Source organism: Anabrus simplex, chromosome 2 (genome assembly GCF_040414725.1).
Source record: "Anabrus simplex isolate iqAnaSimp1 chromosome 2, ASM4041472v1, whole genome shotgun sequence".
Taxonomy (NCBI): domain Eukaryota; kingdom Metazoa; phylum Arthropoda; class Insecta; order Orthoptera; family Tettigoniidae; genus Anabrus; species Anabrus simplex.
Genome location: NC_090266.1, coordinates 201,429,174 through 201,448,816, shown reverse-complemented (window position 1 = coordinate 201,448,816; position 19,643 = coordinate 201,429,174). Strand labels below are relative to the sequence as shown.

Sequence of the window (19,643 nt, the reverse complement as noted above, 5' to 3'; positions counted from 1 at the left end):
AGTTGATCATCGAAGTCGACGAAGATTCTTAGACAGAAGACAGGTAAATATTCCTAAAATGTGTTCTAACTTAATGACCATGATACAGGCACGAAATGACAAAATTTCAGACTCAATTCCGACCTAACAGGGCAGATTGCAAATCAAATTTTGAAAGTAAATAACACAATTTCAGGCGTCAATTCCGGCCTAAGAGACCAAATTTGGAAAGTAAACGACGGAATTTCTCAAGCTAACTCAGTTTTAAACGGACAAACCGGCCCCGTGGTATAGGGGGCAACGCGTCCTCCTGTCACTCGGCGGCCCCGGGTTCGATTCCTGGCTGGGTCAGGGTTTTTTAAATTGTAATGATTAATATCCCTGGCCTGGGGACTGGGTGTTTGTGTCATCTTAATGTTCCTTTCCTCACAGACAACATTCCACACTTCCGTCATTCCAACAACACACAGGTTAATACACTATGTTGCCAGTAGGGGCAAAAGATCCACAAGGGTCGACACCCCGAACAAATAGCATTAAAAAAATATATATATCATGAGTGTACACGCAGGTATACAAAGTTGAACAGGGCCTAGAATAGAAAATTTAAACCATAGATGACAAAATTTCATTGCAAATTAGCGACGTCAGCAATTGATTAACACAACAGATATCGGACATCAGGTCAAAACTGGGACAGGTTGAACAGATCGATAGTAGGGTAAGCCAGCTGGAAGGCGATATCTCGAACTTCGAGGGGGAGATGGTAATCCAGGTTTCCGGCATAAAGGAACAGGTTGAGGGGAGAATTTCTACCTCTGAGGGAAATTTTGTAAGCCAGGTATGTTGATGATGTTCTAGCAATTATAAATGAAAAATCAACAGACGCTCCCACCACCCTTCAAGCGCTAAATAGCATCGACCCCCATATCAAATTTACTCTGGAATCAGAAACAGATCAAAAGATCAACTTTCTAGATCTAACCATCATAAGACATCAAGATTCTTTAACCTATAAAATTTATAGAAAACCCACCTAATCCGCAGTTACTACTCGTCAAGATTCAACTCACCACCCAACCTCACAAAAGAGCAATATGTAATAGCCTAGATCATCGAGCATTCAACATACCCATGACCAAGAAAGATCTTTCCATTGAACTGAATACTATTCGCAGTATAGCAAAATTCAACAGCTTTGGTAGCCACTTTATAGAAGGTATTATCAATAAATATAAATTTCGTCCCAAAACAACACTCAAGAAAGAACTACCTAAATACGAATTCTTTTCCACTTTCACTTTTAATGACGAAATTCATAAGATCACTAATATTTTCAAGAAAAAATGCTAGCATTCAAAACCAATAATAACAGTACACACATTCTACATAACATGTCACACATCAATAAGGTCAACAGGTACGCAAAATCAGGCGTTTACAGGCTCAAATGTAACTCCTGCACTAATATTTCTTATGTAGGGCAAACTGGAAGAAGTTTTAATATAAGATATTTGGAACACATCAACGCAGTCAAATATCATACATTTTCAGCTATCGGCCAACATATGGTCAATTACAATCATAAATTCAAGAATATTGATTTCGACATGGACATTCTTGAAATAGCTAACAAGGGCCCTCTGCTTAATATACCTGAGAATTTTTATATACATCTGGACCAGTAGTTTAATGCTAACTATAATACATACATACATACATACATACATACATTATCATTATAGACTGTTATGCCTTTCAGTGTTCAGTCTGCAAGCCTCTGAGAATTTACTAAACATCGCCATAATCCTCGATTTGCAACTAGTGTTGTGGCCTCATTTAGTTCTATACCTCTTATCTTTAAATCGTTAGAAACCGAGTCTAACCATCGTCGTCTTGGTCTCCCTCTACTTCTCTTACCCTCCATAATAGAGTCCATTATTCTCCTAGGTAACCTATCCTCCTCCATTCATCTCACATGACCCCACCACCAAAGCCGGTTTATGTGTACAGCTTCATCCATCGAGTTCATTCCTAAATTAGCCTTTATCTCCTCATTTCGAGTACCCTCCTGCCAATGTTCCCACCTGTTTGTACCAGCAATCATTCTTGCTTCTTTCACGTCTGTTACTTCTAACTTATGAATAAGCTATCCTGAGTCCACCCAGCTTTCGCTCCCGTAAAGCAAAGTTGGTCTGAAAACAGACCAATGTAAAGATAGTTTCGTCTGGGAGCCGACTTCCTTCTTACAGAATACTGCTGATCGCAACTGCGAGCTCACTGGATTAGCTTTACTACACCTTGATTCAATCTCACTTACTATATTACCATCCTGGGAGAACACACAACCTAAATACTTGAAATTATCGACCTGTTCTAGCTTTGTATCACCAATCTGACATTCAATTCTGTTGAATTTCTTACCTACTGACATCAATTTGGTCTTCGAGAGGCTAATTTTCATACCATACTCATTACACCTATTTTCAAGTTCCAAAATATTAGACTGCAGGCTTCCGGCACAGTCTGCCATTAACACCAAGTCGTCAGCATAGGCCAAACTGCTTACTACATTTCCACCTAACTGAATCCCTCCCTGCCATTTTATACCTTTCAGCAGATGATCCATGTAAACTATGAACAGCAAAGGTGAAAGATTACAGCCTTGTCTAACTCCGGTAAGTACCCTGAACCAAGAACTCATTCTACCATCAATTCTCACCGAAGCCCAATTGTCAACATAAATGCCTTTGATTGATTTTAATAATCTACCTTTAATTCCATAGTCCCCCAGTATGGCGAACATCTTTTCCCTCAGTACCCTGTCATATGCTTTCTCTAGATCTACAAAAGTCATATGCTTTCTCTAGATCTACAAAACATAAACACAACTGCCTATTCCTCTCGTAGCATTTTTCAATTACCTGGCGCATACGGAAAATCTGATCCTGACAGCCTCCGTGTGGTCTGAAACCACACTGGTTTTCATCCAACCTCCTCTCAACGACTGATCGCACCCTCCCTTCCAAGATGCCAGTGAATACTTTGCCTGGTATACTAATCAATGAGATACCTCGATAGTTGTTGCAATCCTTCCTGTTTCCTTGCTTGTAGATAGGTGCAATTACTGCTTTTGTCCAATCTGAAGGTACCTTACCAACACTCCACGCTAATTTTACTAGTCTATGAAGCCATTTCATCCCTGCCTTCCCACTATACTTCACTATTTCACGTCTAATTTCATCTATTCCTGCTGCCTTATGACAATGGAGTTTATTTACTATCCTTTCCACTTCCTCAAGCATAATTTCACCAACATCATTTTCCTCCTCCCCTTGAGCTTGGCTATTTGCAACACCACCATGATGATTTCCTTTTACATTGAGAAGATGTTCAAAATATTCCCTCCACCTCTCCAGTGATTCCCTGGGGTCTGTTATGAGTTCACCTGAATTACTCAAAACACTGTTCATTTCCTTATTCCCACCCTTCCTAAGATTTTTTATTACTGTCCAGAAAGGTTTCCCTGCTGCTTGACCTAGCCTTTCCAGGTTATTACCAAAATCTTCCCATGACTTCTTTTTGGATTCAACAACTATTTGTTTTGCTCTGTTTCTTTCATCTACGTACCAATCCCTGTCTGCCTCGGCCCTTCTTTGGAGCCATTTCTGATAAGCCTTCTTTTTACGATTACAGGCCGCTCTCACTTCATCATTCCACCAAGATGTTCGCCTTTTCCCATCTTTACACACAGTTGTTCCTAGGCATTCCCTTGCTGTTTCTACTACAGCATCCCTGTATGCCACCCATTCACTTTCTATATCCTGAACCTGCTTACTGTCTACTGTTCGAAACTTCTCACTAATCATATCCATGTACTTCTGTCTAATTTCCTCGTCCTGGAGATTTTCTACCCTTATTCGTATGCAGACAGATTTCACTTTCTCTACCCTAGGCCTAGAGATACTTAGTTCACTACAGATCAGATAGTGGTCTGTATCATCGAAAAATCCCCGAAAAACTCTTACATTCCTAACAGATTTCCTGAATTCAAAGTCTGTTAAGATATAGTCTATTATGGATCTGGTACCCCTAGCCTCCCATGTGTAGCGGTGAATAGCCTTATGCTTGAAGAATGTATTCTTAACAGCTAAACCCATACTAGCACAGAAGTCCAGCAAACGCTTCCCATTCCCATTAGCTTCCACATCTTCCCCACATTTACCAATCACCCTTTCGTATCCTTCAGTTCTATTCCCAACTCTCGCATTGAAATCGCCCATTAGCACTATTCTATTCTTGCTGTTGACCCTGACCACGATGTCACTCAATGCTTCATAAAACTTGTCAACTTCATCCTCATCTGCACCCTCACATGGTGAATACACGGACACAATTCTCGTCTTAATTCCTCCCACTGACAAATCTACCAACATCATTCGCTCATTTACGTGCCTAACAGAAACTATATTGCGTGCAATGATATTCCTGATAAAGAGCCCTACCCCAGACTCTGTCCTTCCCTTTCTAACACCCGTCAAGTACACTTTATAATCTCCTATCTCTTCCTCATTATCTCCCCTTACCCAAATATCACTTACTCCTAGCACATCCAGATGCATCCTCTTTGCTGACTCAGCCAGTTCTACCTTCTTTCTTCCATAAGCCCCATTAATATTGATAGCTCCCCGTCAAATTCCATTTCGTTCGCCAAGTTGTTTCCAAGGAGTCCCTCGCCTGTCAAATGGGAGTGGGACTCCATTACTCCCATAGGTCCGAGGCTTGCTTAAAGTGTTCTGAGCTCGGTAAATTCATCAAGCAGGATGCTGCCGTACCTGCACATAGTCCAAGTGAGGATCTCTCCTCTAACGGGTTATGGACCACCGGTGAATTGTATAGTCCTAGCCGCCTGAGCACAAGGAGGGCCACGACTCAGAATATGTCCGAGATGCCCACCCCCATTCCATAGCAACTGGTATCCCGACTCTCAGGACCACTTACTAGGCCACTCAGCCGTTGCCCATGGTTCATGAACTAGGACGTGACTACAGTAACCCACAAACATGAACCATTGCTAACTATAACCTTAACGAAATAAGAGAAAAGTCTAATTTTTTATCTGAGTTATTCATTACCTCTTTCAGAAAAAAAAAATACAATTTAACGGATCAAAAATCTTTAGTTAATTAGAGGTCCTCCGCCAATACAATCACCATCATTCCCCCACCCATCGTCCCCGCCTTAAGCCATTTCCCATTTCCTCGCCCCTCCCTTCGCACGCTACCAACTCCACTCCTACCTTCACCAACTTTCTTCCCCTCCTATTCTATGCCATTCTCATTCCTCTACTTGCACTCTACCGGTCAGGTCGTTCACATTGCGCGCAAGGTGAGTACTCATCGTTTTCTTTCTTCGTTTTTCTCCATTCCCTTCCTTTAAAATATCTCGTGTTAATTTTACTTTTTCATCATCAGGTTCTATTGGTTCCAACTTGGATTGGGAATTTTCCTCACACCACAGCAAGAATCCATTATTATAAGAATGTCATATGGTTTTATCTACATTTAATTTCTGTATCAGAAATATTGGACCTCAAGCAAGACAGACACCCTCTGCAGCAATGTTCAACTTTCAATTCTCTACCTGAAGATGCACTCGAAATTTTGAACTCCTTAGAAGTATCTGAACTTTACATTTAACCAGCATTTTACACTTTAAAAGTGCAATTTTAGAGTAATAACTAACAAGGGCATATTTTAATCATCACTGTAAAAAATTGTGTGATACTATTCTTACAGTCTAATTGTAATTGATGCAAAACCTGAAAATTTTATTTGTCATTGATCAGTACAACATTATGTTATCTATAGCATTTCATCTCTCTACCATTTCATATGTACATTATCACATCACATACACAGTTCATTCTTTAAAAAAGAAATTATTTTCACAATGTAATTTTGTCTTAGGACTTCTGTAAATCCATAAGTGTACATACCTGCCAACTTTTAGAATTATTGTATTATTTACCCATGGGTGAGAGAATATTGTTTACAAGTTATATCAGTTTATCACACTTGCGTCACTGCTTGGGACTTTGTTTCCCAGAGCATTTTAGGCTGCTAGTCTAACTTCATTCAGCTGTTTTTAAGTGTCAATGTGGTCATGAACTGACTGCTAGTGCAAAGTTCATACCTGCCAACTTTTAGAAACTAAAAATAGGGAGATTTTTAATTCTTGGATTTCATCACATATATTCCACCACGGTCTAGGTGAAAAACGGTCAGTATAAAAGGCATACATATCTACAGTTGCAATGTGAATTGACAATTAAATTTAAAATCTTCAACTAAGAAAACATAAAAATGGTCACAAGAAAATGTACCTAATCATTCTCATTTATGACACATGCGAAAAATAATATTTATGTCACACCAACACACTCAACAAAATGCATAATACCGTATTTTCTCGAGTAACTGACGCAATTTTTTGACGAAAAATACAGGCGAAAACTTCGGATGCGTAAATTATTCAAAGAATTCAGATATTTACAAATTATTTACAATTCATTTTCATTTTAAAGACACACCAAATATAATATAAACTCAATTGGTTCAACTCATTTGCGGTTATCGTCATTTGGCGTAAAATTCCGGCGTGAGATTTTTTCTGAAAAGTCAAATAAGGCAAGTTGGACAAGTGGGTTTGACGTACCGAAACCGGAAAACATTCTTCCCGGTACGAGCTGACAACACGACCTGAAGTAAAATAAACATGAACTACCGGTAATAAAAGTACAATTAATGCAATGTAATAATAATGACATACTGGCAAAAAAAAAGAAAACTGTCCAACACGAGAAGGGCCGGGCATAGAAGGAGGGACCCTGCTACATTACCCAAACCGTTCGTATCCAATCTTGTACGAGTGGCGTGTCCATCCACCCTTTTTCTTGAATACGAACGTGCATCACTCGCGGAAAGTTTGCTTTAGTTTAGGCATTGTTTTTCCTTTTAGAACAATGTAAGGCGCAAGTTTTCTCCCATCAGCTATTACAACAAGCATTGCAGTACATCGCTGTTTTTTGCTTCCGGTAGCAGGTACGATAACACTCGATATCCCTTTCTCATCGAATGTTAGACTTTGTGGCATATGGAAACTGATTGGCGTCCTCTACTTGCGGAAACTTGCTGCTTTTTGGTCCGCGAAATGCTCTGCGAGACTATTTGGCCGCTTGAAGTGCACTTCTGTTCTCGCAGTAGCGCACGTTCCATTCGGACACAGTATACTTGCGGCCCGCTGCCCTATTCTCGTATGTTTCGGCGTAATTGATCACCGCGAGTTTGTATGATGCAGTATTACTCGAATACTGTGGAATGACAAACAATTTTGAGATCACAGAATGTGCCGTACACGAAACATTCGTAAAACTAGTGCAGTGGGATTTCCTGCCTGCTAATAACAGCACGTTTCCCTGTATTTGGAATGCTCGCTTTCGCAATAGGAACCCTGCTACTTGAGAAGTTGAACATTTCTTTTTCTCCACTTTGGACCCAAAAATATTGGGATGCGTAAATTATGTAAGGGCGTTAATTACGCGAGAAAATACGGCAGTTTCCTTTATCAGACGGTAAAATGAACGGAAACACTCGGAGATAACATTTGTTACACTTTTTGGCCATAACAAGAAAAGAAACTACCAGAAACTGTCACTGACACCCCTTAAAGACACTCAACTCATTAAAATTATGCACTTAAATACGCGAAACTACCACATGCAAAACAATTCAATACCGGGTATGTCCCATACATTATTAACATACGACTTTGGCAGAGGGGGAAAACATAGGAATGCAAGAAAACACACGTGGACTACAACTCCGACGAAACTACGCACAGAAAAGATGTTAACAGCTCGCGAACAACACAGTAACAAACTCATTCTTTCGTCCAGATTAACTGAGTCGCTAGCGCGTACGCCTGGTGAGCGGGAAACACGATACAGGAAGGCGACGGACTAAACGCTCACGAAATAAGGCATCAAATAAATACGCTTCAAAATGAGGTTTCGTAAATTACACAAGCACATAAGAATTTATCGTTTATCCTAGGGGAAGAGTATTGGCCGTACTAGAGGTTATATTGGTCAAAAATAGGAAGAAGTAAAAATAAATCGGAAAATCGGAAGACGAGTTAAAAATCGGAAAGTTTCCGGGTAAATCGGAAGGGTTGGCAGGTATGAGTGTATCTTAGTTAGGCTGATGATGACCCACATAAGGTCAAAACTAGTCCCTTGATAACATATTGTAATGTATTTATAGACATTACAATTATTGTATAGTACTGAGTAGGTGGAATAAACTTTGTAAATTATATGTAATCTTAATTCAATACGGAACCAATAATGAAATTTATAACCTGAAAGCCATATCTCTGCCATCGAGGGAAATTTTGGGAGTTGTATTTCTGCTGTTGAAGGAAGGTTAGAAAACCGGATTTCGACCTTCAAGGGAGATGTACAGAATATAAGAGAAAGCATCCTTCACACGGTAGAAGATGGATTAACTCAAACAGGACGTATCGCCACATCTCTAACCCTCTCAAACCTAACCGGCAATACAGGACACCTGGACCCGAAGGTGATTATAGAGCCTCCCGGAATTCCATGGGCGACTGGAAGAGAACCCGACTAGCTTCATCGAGGGATCATTCAGTCTATTCAGAACATATCTTCGTGCAACTCATCACACCGCGATTAAAGGGGCAAGCCGCTACTTGGCAGAATAACTTGAAGGGCTTAAATTTAAACTGGGCAGACTTCAAGAGGGAATTCCTCGCTAGGTTTAATTCCGAAGGGGTGAAGAGCTCTGTGAAAAGGAAGCTACAGACTGAGGCACAACCCACTGGCATGAGAGCTACCACCTTCATCCTAGAGAAGTATCAGCTCTTCAAGCGTCTGCACCCGGAAGGAAGCAAGAACGAGATCTTACCAGATATCTCAGAGCAAGTCCACGATAACATTCGACCCCTGGTGAAAGTATCACAACCGAGATCCTTTGATGATCTATGTAGAATCATTGCCCAGCTGGAGGAGGAACACAAGAGTAAAGCTACGGAAGAGGCCAGCATAGTTAGGAAGTGCTACCAGTGTGGAAGAATGGGACACCTGAAGAACAAGTGCCCAGCCTTGACGTCAGAGAAACTAGGCCCAGCCCATTCTGGATTAAGGGGGGTTGGGACTGGGAACAGGAATGCACCTCAAGACCTGACAGATAAGCAAGCAACACTGGTCAAGTAGGAGAGGGATTGGTCAGATAGTGAGTAGAATAGGCCAACCCCGCCCACCTATCATCTTAAGGATTAAGGGTTATAAATTTCATTCTGGTTGGTCCGTACTGAACTGAGATTACATGTGATTTATTCAGGTAAAATTTTCCACCTATTCAATACAATAAGCTTTTTGCAATGCAGTTATTACATTACATTATTCTTTACTAGTTTTGACCCTACTCGGGGTCATCATGAGTCATAAATATTCAATTACACAATTTAGTCAAAATATCCTAAAACAATACATTTTAGTTAAAATAAGCATATTACATTACCCAGCTTAAAAGTTAATGGTGAAGAAATACAAATATAATAAAACAAATATAAACTAATATGCCATTTGAAAATGGCTACATCTGGAACCAAGTTCTATGGTTCTAAGTGTAAGTTCTAAAAGTATCGTTTTTTTTCCGTAGCACTGAATAAAATGAGCACAATTGTGATGAAAGTTCATAAAATAAATGCTTCAAAATATGCTTTATGAATATATTTCTAAATACTAATAGTCTAAAAGTGAGTCTTTCTGGTAGATTCTATTGATTCTATTGATATTGATTTTGGCGCTGTTGTATTATACACCATTTCAAAATGTTGGCATATATATGTCATTCGAATAAAATATGACACTTTGGAACTGAGTTTTTCATTAGAGTTCTAATAGTAAATGGCCTTGAAGTGAGGATAATAATTCATGCGCTTAATGTAAATGGATAAAACCATATCATTGAATAAACTTGCAGTAGAATTCTGAGAAACTGTGGAGCAACTGAACCTAATAAACAATAAGAAAAAGCCAAAGTTAGCACAAAGAAGAAAGGGAGAGGATAGAAAAACAAAGTAAAGGCTACTCACCTTGCGCAGCAGTGTGTGAAACGTGGCTGACAGTGTATAACTGGTGTGTAAGAACGTAAGTGAGGGAAGTATGAAATGTAGGGGAGGGGCGGGGAAGAGAGAGTTAGACGGGATGGATGTGATGTGGGAAAGGAAGGGAGGGAGGATTACCTTTAGGGCGGGGCTGAAAGGTGTGGGAACAAGGATAATTGTTTTGGAAAAGTACCTTTAATTAAACTTGAAAAATCAAATTCTGATTTGTTACTGTTTCTGAGAATAGTAATAAGTAAGTCAAATAAAACGTTGGGTTTTTCCAATATATCATTAAGATTATAATTAGAATTAAAGTATTGATCTAAGTGAATAAAACAGTTTTCTATTAAGTAAAGGGCCTTTACTTACTATTTCAAGGATAGGCATTGAGTGGTATGAGGGAGGAGTTGGAGAGTTTGAGGGAGATAATTAGGATTCTCACAGAAGACAGGAAGGAAGATAGGACTCCCTTAAACAATGTACAGGTTACAGTAGGTGTACAAGAGGGAGGGGAAGGAAAGGGGAGAGTTGTAGAAGATAGGTGGCTTATGTTCTAAGGGGAAGGAGATTGCAGGCTAAGGGCTCTATTCAGGATCAGAATTCAGGACAGGTGTCTGTGCGAAATTGGTACGGGTCACTCCATGTAGAACAACAGAAGGAAGATGAGGGACAGGGAACTGTTGCTGAGATGTATGGAAGTAAGAGGAAGGGAAAAGGTAGGAAAGGAAAATGTAGAGTAGAGGATAGGAAAAGACAGGTGGAACAGGGTCCTGGGAAGGAGAAAAGGGAGGAGGAAGTAGCTTATGCAACTATCAGCAAAGATAGGACTGACCAGGAGGGGAGGGGATCAAATGAGGTGGGTAGGGTTGAGGATCTGATTATGGGGGATTCCTTCGTTAGACACGTGGGGAAAGTGTCTGGAGGAAAGGGAACCAGGGTAGAGTGTTATCCAGGAATTAGGTTGAGGCAGATGTTGAGGAAAGTAGAAGAGAGGGAGGAGGGGAAGGAGAAAATGGTAGTGTTTCATGTTGGTACCAAACACGTAAGGCAAGCTGATGTAAGTACCAACATAGTTGGAGATGTGTGGGATCTGGTAAATGCAGCACGGTTGAAGTTTAAGAAAGGAGAGATTGTTACCAGTGGAATACTGTGTAGGAGGGATACTGACTGGAGGATGACTGGGGATTTAAATGAGACTATGGAGTGGGTATGTGGGAAACTGGGAGTGAAATGTCTAGATCCGACTGGGTGGGTAGGAGATAGGGATCTGTGCTCAGATGGCCTTCATTAAACCGCAGTGGTACGTATAAGTTAGGAAATTTGTTTTTAAGGGTAATAGGGAGGTACATTCAGGGAAACGGGGTGGCCTAGGGAGTGGTGATAAGGGAACAGGGAACAGGAAATCAAGTAGGGATGACATAAAAATGTTAAGTGTTGAACTGTAGAATTATTGTAAAGAAAGGAATAGAATTAAGTAATTTAATAGATATATATTTACCAGATATTGTAATAGGAGTTGAATCATGGTTGAGAAATTATATAATGGATGCAGAAATTTTCTCACGGAACTGGAGTGTGTATCGTAGAGATAGGATAGGAATGGTGGGAGGGGGAGTATTCATTCTGGAGAAAGAAGAATTTGTAAGCTACGAAAAAGTTAAAGACGAGAAACATGAAATTCTAGGTGTAAGGCTCATTTCTACAGATAGTAGGCAACTTGATATATTTGGAGTGTACAGACCAGGAAAGGGCAGCGCTGTCATGGATTCAGAATTATTTGATAAGATAATCAGCTACGTGGGAAACGAGATGTAAAGGAATGTGATTGTAGCGGGAGATCTGAATTTAGCAGATGTCAATTGGGAAGGAAATGCGAACGACAGGAAGCATGACTAACAAATGGCAAATAAGTTAATATGGGAAGGACAGCTGATTCAGAAAGTGATGGAACCAACGAGAGAAGAAAATATCCTGTATGTGGTGCTGGTAAAACCAGATGAGCTCTATAGAGAAACCGAAGAAATAGATGGTATTAGTATTCATAAAGCTGTTTTTGTTGTAGTTAAAAATAAATGTGATAGAAAGGAAGGTCCTAAAAGTAGGACTATTAGGCAGCACCATATGGCTGATAAAGCAGGCATGAGGCAGTTTCTAAAAAGTAACTATGATAGGTGGAAAACGGTAAATAAAAATGTAAACAGACTCTGGGATGGGTTTAAAGCAATTATTGAGGAATGTGAAAACACGTTTGTACCTTTAAGGGTGGTAAGGAATGCTAAAGACCCACCTTATTATATTAGAGAAATAAAGAGACTACGAATGAGGTACAGACTGGAAAGAAATAGAATTAGAAATGGCTGTGGAAGTAAGTAGAAATTGAAGGAACTTACTAGAAAATTGAATCTAGCAAAGAAGGCAGCTAAGGATAACATGATGGCAAGCATAATTGGCAGTCATACAAATTTTAGTGAAAAATGGAAGGGTATGTATAAGTATTTTAAGGCAGAAACAGGTTCCAAGAAGGACATTCCAGGAATAATTAATGAACAAGGGGAGTGTGTATGTGAGGATCTTCAAAAGGCAGAAGTATTCAGTCAGCAGTATGTAAAGATTGTTGGTTACAAGGATAATGTCCAGATAGAGGAGGAGACTAATGCTAAAGAAGTATTAAAATTTACATATGATAAAAATGACATTTACAATAAGATACAAAAGTTGAAAACTAGAAAAGCAGCTGGAATTGATAAGATTTCTGGGGATATACTAAAAACAATGGGTTGAGATATAGTACCATATCTGAAGTACTTATTTTATTATTGTTTGGTCGAAGGAGCTATACCAGATGAATGGAGAGTTGCTATAATAGCCCCTGTGTATAAAGGAAAGGGTGATAGACATAAAGCTGAAAATTACAGGCCAGTAAGTTTGACGTGCATTGTATGTAAGCTTTGGGAAGACATTCTGTCTGATTATATAAGACATGTTTGAAAAATTAATAACTGGCTCGATAGAAGGCAATTCGGGTTTAGGAAAGGTTATTACATTGAAGCTCAACTTGTAGGATTCCAGCAAAATATAGCAGATATCTTGGATTCAGGAGGTCATATGGACTGTATCGCGATTGACCTGATCTGATAGGGTAGATCACGGCAGACTACTGGCAAAAATTAGTACAATTGGACTAGACAAAAGAGTGACTGAATGGGTGGCTATATTTCTAGAAAATAGATCTTAGAGAATTAGAGTAGACGAAGCTTTATCTGACCCTGTAATAATTAAGAGGGGAATTCCTCAAGGCAGTATTATTGGACATTTATGTTTTCTTATACATATAAATGATATGAGTAAAGGAGTGGAATCAGAGGTAAGGTCTTATGCAGATGATGTTATTCTGTATAGAGTAATAAATAAGTTACAAGATTGTGAGCATGTGCAACGTGACCTCGAAAATGTTGTGAGATGGACAGCAGGCAATGCTATGTTGATAAACGGGGTTAAAAGTCAGGTTGTGAGTTTCACAAATAGGAAAAGTCCTCTGAGTTTTAATTACTGCGTTGATGGGGGTGAAAGATGCTTCTGGGGATCATTGCAAGTATCTTGCTGTTAATATAAGGAAAGATCTTCATTGGGGTAATCACATAAATATTGTTAATAAAGGGTACAGATCTCTGCACATGGTTATGAGGATGTTTAGGGGTTGTAGTAAGGATGTAAAGGAGAGGGCATATAAGTCTCTGGTAAGACCCCATCTAGAGTATGGTTCCAGTGTATGGGACCCTCACCAGGATTACCTGATTCAAGAACTAGAAAAAATCCAAAGAAAAGCAGCCCGATTTGTTCTGGGTGATTTCCGACAAAAGAGTAGCGTTACAAAAATGTTGCAAAGTTTGGGCTGGGAAGACTTGGGTGAAAGGAGATGAGCTGCTCGACTAAGTGGTATGTCAAAAACATATCAGATATAAGACTTTTCAGGCATTTTCTCTATTAATAGATCTGATATGTTTTTGACATTTTTCACATGCTCTATTGGTGAAAAATATCTAATTCCCTCCATGAGAATTTAGACTTTTCTAAGTGGTATGTTCCGTGCTGTCAGCGGAGTGATGGCATGGGAGGACATCAATAGTTTGAGTGGTGTCTTTAAAAGTAGGAAAGATCACAATATGAAGATAAAGTTGGAATTCAAGAGGACAAATTGGGGCAAATATTTGTTTATATGAAGGGGAGTTAGGGATTGGAATAACTTACCAAGTGAAATGTTCAATAAATTTTCACTTTCTTTGAAATAATTTAGGAAAAGGCTAGGAAAACAACAGATAGGGAATCTGCCACCTGGGCAACTGCCCTAAATGCAGATCAGTATTGACTGACTGATTGATTGATTGATTGATTGATTGATTGAATGTTCAATACTGGTGAAATTATGATTGCAATCAGACATATGCTGGCCGACTGCCAAGAATTTATTGTATCTTATGACATTGGTATGTTCTAAATACCTAATACTGAAATTCCTCCCGGTCTGCCCTACATACGAAATATTACAGGTGTTGCATTTGATCCTATAGACCCCCGATTTTAAAAATCTGTTGATCCTATTGACAGATGATAGAGCCCGACTCCATGGCTAAACGGTTAGTGTGCTGGCCTTTGGTCACAGGGGTCCCGGGTTCGATTCCCAGCAAAGTCGCTTTTTTAACCTTAATTGGTTAATTTCTCTGGCACAGGGGCTGGGTGTATGTGTCGTCTTCATCATCATTTCATCCTCATCACAACACGCAGGTCGCCTACGGGAGTCAAATCAGAAGACCTGCATCTGGCGAGCCGAACTTGTCCTCGGACACTCCCGGCACTAAAAGCCATACGCCGCAGATGATAGAATATCTGCCTTTTTGTTGTTGGTTTTAAAAGCTATTTTTACGCTACGTTTGTTAAAGATATTACGTAACTTTGTAGATTTCCTTATTGAATGTGAAGGTGGAAAAAGTCGAGGATTTGGGTATTTCTTTCTTACGTGTGGTTTTTGGCGATGTTTGTATTTGATGATTATTCTTTCTATAAAGTGACAGTAATGGACAGTCATGCAAGCTGCAAGCCTTTCGAACAAAATATTAGGAGAGATAAGTTTCTGGTTCAGGAGTATATTACTAAAAAAAAAATTTTAAAAAATTCTTAACTTACCTTCAAAAGATGCTTGCAGAGTGAGTTGAAGTAATCTTTCAGTAAAGCTTTTACATTCCGCTGCTTTTCCTTAGGTAGCAATTTATACCGTGGAACAGGAATGTTGTATTTTTCTGATAGTTCTCTGTGTTTCCGAGGAATTAACCCTGTAACATGACAGCTATAAGTCTCTGGAGACCCTGAGTGTCAGAATAATGAATGCTCTTTAAATGGGTTCTTTAACTCTAGAACTGGCTCTGTTAAATTCTCTGCCGGCAGCCATTTTGTGTGATATTTACCTACCAAGTGGATTCTTATTTTCATCCTATTGTGAAAAATGTTCCATGGCACTGTTGCATATCATTGAAAAGATAATAAGTCACAGACTCAGAATGTAACATTAACTTTTCAGTGAGGTTTGTTTAAAAAAAATATTTTGAGATATGAAAATGGTGGAATTATTATTTCATGAGCAATGTCAAAATTCTAACAACCTAAAATATGAAATGAAGCATGAAACACAAAATACAATATATATAAAATGATGCACATATATGTACATAATATGTTACAAAGTTACAAATCTATGCAATAATATTTGTTCAATGGATAACAAAAAATATATTCCCCCATATATGTTGGCCTGTCTACACCTTGCTCCTCTTCTCCCTAGGGCTGCTCCTGTAGTAATGTTCTAGATGAGACCAGCATGGTCCATGAACTCCCACATTACAACCAGATACACCAGTAGATAGATCTTCCTCTGTTCATTGTATGGCCACACGACACACAATCACAAGCTTTCTTGTCGACCTGGCAGCCTAAGGTCCGATCACCATCACCACTCAGAACTGGAGCCTGAGGTACTGGCTAATAAGATACAAGATCTTTAATAACTGACACAACAAAACTGTACTTGTCCATTATTGGTGGAGCAGCATTTTGTTGATAGATTATGTAAGCATTCTGGAAAGCCATGTCTAAAAAAATTTCTTCCAGTAATGTCTGGTTGGTCTTTTGCACTTTATGTGATGAATGTTTTTATCACACAGGTCAAAACCACTCATTCCCTTATTGTAGATCATAATCATTAGAGGTTTTACAGTTTCTTTCCCACTTCTACTCATAACTGGCAGGTCCTCAGCATATGTACAAGTCAACAGCAGGAAAACTGTCTTACAACCTTTCTTTTCTTTGAAAACCATGGTCAGAAGAAAATTTTTCCAGTAATACATGGTTTCAGGTGGTTTGTACCTAGAATTTATCAGATCATGTGGGGGTTCTTAACCCAACAGCATTAGTAAGCGTACCAGTATGCTGACGCGACAAAGGGCTCTGTAGCCATAAGCGTACTAGTATGCAGCACTCATTTGTCCACCAATAATGAGATATGCTGCTTTCAGTTGGTAGACCTGTTCAACTACTTGGCAGTTCTTAACAGCTGTTTACCAGAGATGAGATAGTCTGCACCCTGAGGGCTGATTTAAGAACTATTTCATTTGAGTGGTGCTTGTAAAAGTACTTGCAATCTCTGAACCAAACTGTTTGGAAACAATGGCTGATAAACAGAAGCATGTGTTCATTAGTGGCAGGGATGATGAAGAATTAATGCATTATTTCGAACTTCTAGGCTCATTATAGTAGTAGTGATGATGAGGAAGATCCTGGTGATAACATGCATATACTTTTGAATCCTTGCGATGCAACAGCAAGTGAATGTGAAATGGAACTTGACAACACAACGTCAGTGGCAGATAAAATTATGCAAGACACTGGTTGCAGTTTCGGGGACGTCATTGAATGGGATTGGGAGAAAAAGCTTGTGACACCAACACAGCACCCATTTACTGGAGTTAGTGGCTTGGATCCTGGAGTGAATTTACCGGCTGGTGTTAGCAGGGTGGCAATACTTGCTTTGTACATGAATGATAATTTCGTTGATTATATAGTAGATCAAACCAACAAGTTCGAGTCTAGTGATAGCCAGTTTATAAAATCATCATCTGACGAACTCAGGGTATATTTTGCACTCGTGATTTTGATGGGTCTGGTACAGAAAAATAGACTTCTGAGTTACTGGAACACAGAAGGAAGTATTAACACACCTTACTTCAGAACTATTATGCCTCAAAATAGATTTTTAGCCATAAATAAATACCTACATTTTATGGATAATAAATAATAATGAATAATAATGACATGCCATATCCATTACGAAAAATAAGACCAGTGGTTGATATGACGTTAGCAACATTTCGATCAGTCTATACTCCTATGAGTGCTAAAAATACAGATGAATCCACTGATGAAATGCAGGGGAAGGTTACATTTTATACAGTACTAGTCCAAGGGAGCAAAGTTTGGTGTCAAATTTTACAAACTAGCGGACTCCAGCAACACATATATATGTGATTTCAAAATTAATGTAGGTAAGGACAAAGATGATAATACACTTGTTAGTAAAAAAGTAGTGATGGGCATGATACAGACAAATGGTCTTCTGAAAAAAGACTACTCCCTTTATATGGATAATTGGTACAGTTCACCCAATTTGCTCTACAGACTTTATAATGCAGGGACGAACGTGTGCGGAACAGTGTGTACCGGACAGGAGAAACATAAGCAAATTATCACAAAAATAACAGGAGAAACATGCCGAAAGACTTTGGTAAGGTTTGCTTAGAAGCAGGTGAAGGAATGGCTTACTACACCAACAATATTACTGCAATCAGGTGGAAGGACAAGAAAGAAGTGTACTTACTAACAATAATGCATTCTCTTGATTTTGCCAAATCTGGGAAGGTCAATCGTAAATCAGGTTCAAAGAAAATAAAGCCTACTGCTGCTTTAGGTTACACAAGGGGAATGGGGGGAGTGGACCTTGGAGATCAACTTCTGAGTCAGTTCCACGTTATGCGCAGGTACAGTAAAGCGTACAAGAAAATATTCTTTTATTTGATTCACATGATGCTGCTCAATGCCTACGTGTTGCACAGACTAGTGAATGGGAATACAGACAAAACATTTCAAGTGTTCAAACAGAAACTTGCTGATGAAATGATTGCCAATTACTTCAAAGAAGACGTTGTCAAGTTACAGGCAGCTACACCTGGAGAATTGCAGTCACAACTGAATGGCCAACATTTTCCTGTCAAGATCCCCCTCAACAGAAGCCAAAGAAACTAAAACTGCAAAACGCTGTGTTGCATGTCGAAAACAGAAGACCAGAAGGGAAAGTACATGGCAATGTGACTCCTGCAAAATTCCATTGTGTCTGGAGCATTTCCAGCCATACCACACAAAAAAAGCTCTACTGACTTTTGAATCCCGGACTCCAAATAACAAGGAACCTATTCCATGTAAGTGTATAAATTATATACCGGTATATAACTATTGTTTCACAACCCTTTTTCTGTAAAGAAACTTGAATTATGTCAATATGTACGGAATTTATGCCGATTTATTCAGAGGTCTACAAACTGAACAAATTATGTGAAAATTCATGGTTTCCAAGCCCTTTCTGCTATAGGAGGAGGCAGATGCGGATGGGTTAAGAATTAGCCTACTTCTAATTGTTCCAGTCAACATAACGTCTTTTTGATACAGAGCCTATGCCAAGATAATTTTTGTATAGAAATTGTCGGCAATGAAGCGATATCCCTTCCCACATACATAGCTGTCATCTACTAATTCCACGACCATCTGATGAGCAAGTTCTGGGTTCCTTCTTTCAAAAAAAGCTTTCCCACTGTAAAGTTCCATTTGCATCATGTAACCGGTACGACTTTCACACAGCTGAAACTTCTTCAAACCAAATCTTGAATGATGCTCATTTGGCATACACTGTAAATACAAGGGTTGGGGCAAAAGTCATGGCAACTATTTATTTTCTTGAAGATACCAGTCCAGTTGGAAAATGTGACATACACAGACAAAAGGACACGGTGTTAACTACATGTGTGGACAATGAATAGCACTGAAATATCGTAACACAGTAATTTATTACGGTACAATACAGGGCAATATGGCCTTCCCGGTGCAAAAGAGTGACAACACAGTACACATAAAGTTGACATGACAAACCTGGGCCTAAAGACCCTCAAAGTAGTCCCCTGCTACTGACACCACACGCTGCCAACGATGTGTGAGGCGCTGAATACCATCTGCCTCAGCATTTGCCGCATCATGTGCGAATCGGGTCACCTGCTGGCGCACAGCATTAGCAATGTCCTCTTGGGTTGAAAACCGCCTACCACGTGTACGTATGTTGGGTATTCGCCCGAAGGCTGGTTTGATCCTCTGCAGCT

At 39.4% G+C, this 19,643-nt stretch overlaps 1 protein-coding gene across 2 annotated transcripts in view; it reads right to left on the bottom strand.

Annotated features, from left to right (window-relative positions):
• LOC136864008 (regulator of nonsense transcripts 2) overlaps positions 1–19,643 on the bottom strand; it is a 514,509-nt gene that overhangs the window by 344,939 nt on the left and 149,927 nt on the right. For both annotated transcript variants that reach the window (XM_067140503.2, XM_067140504.2), the window contains exon 6: positions 15,358–15,503. In XM_067140503.2, coding sequence (XP_066996604.2) covers positions 15,358–15,503 — 146 coding nt within the window. The remainder of the gene's footprint in view (positions 1–15,357; positions 15,504–19,643) is intronic.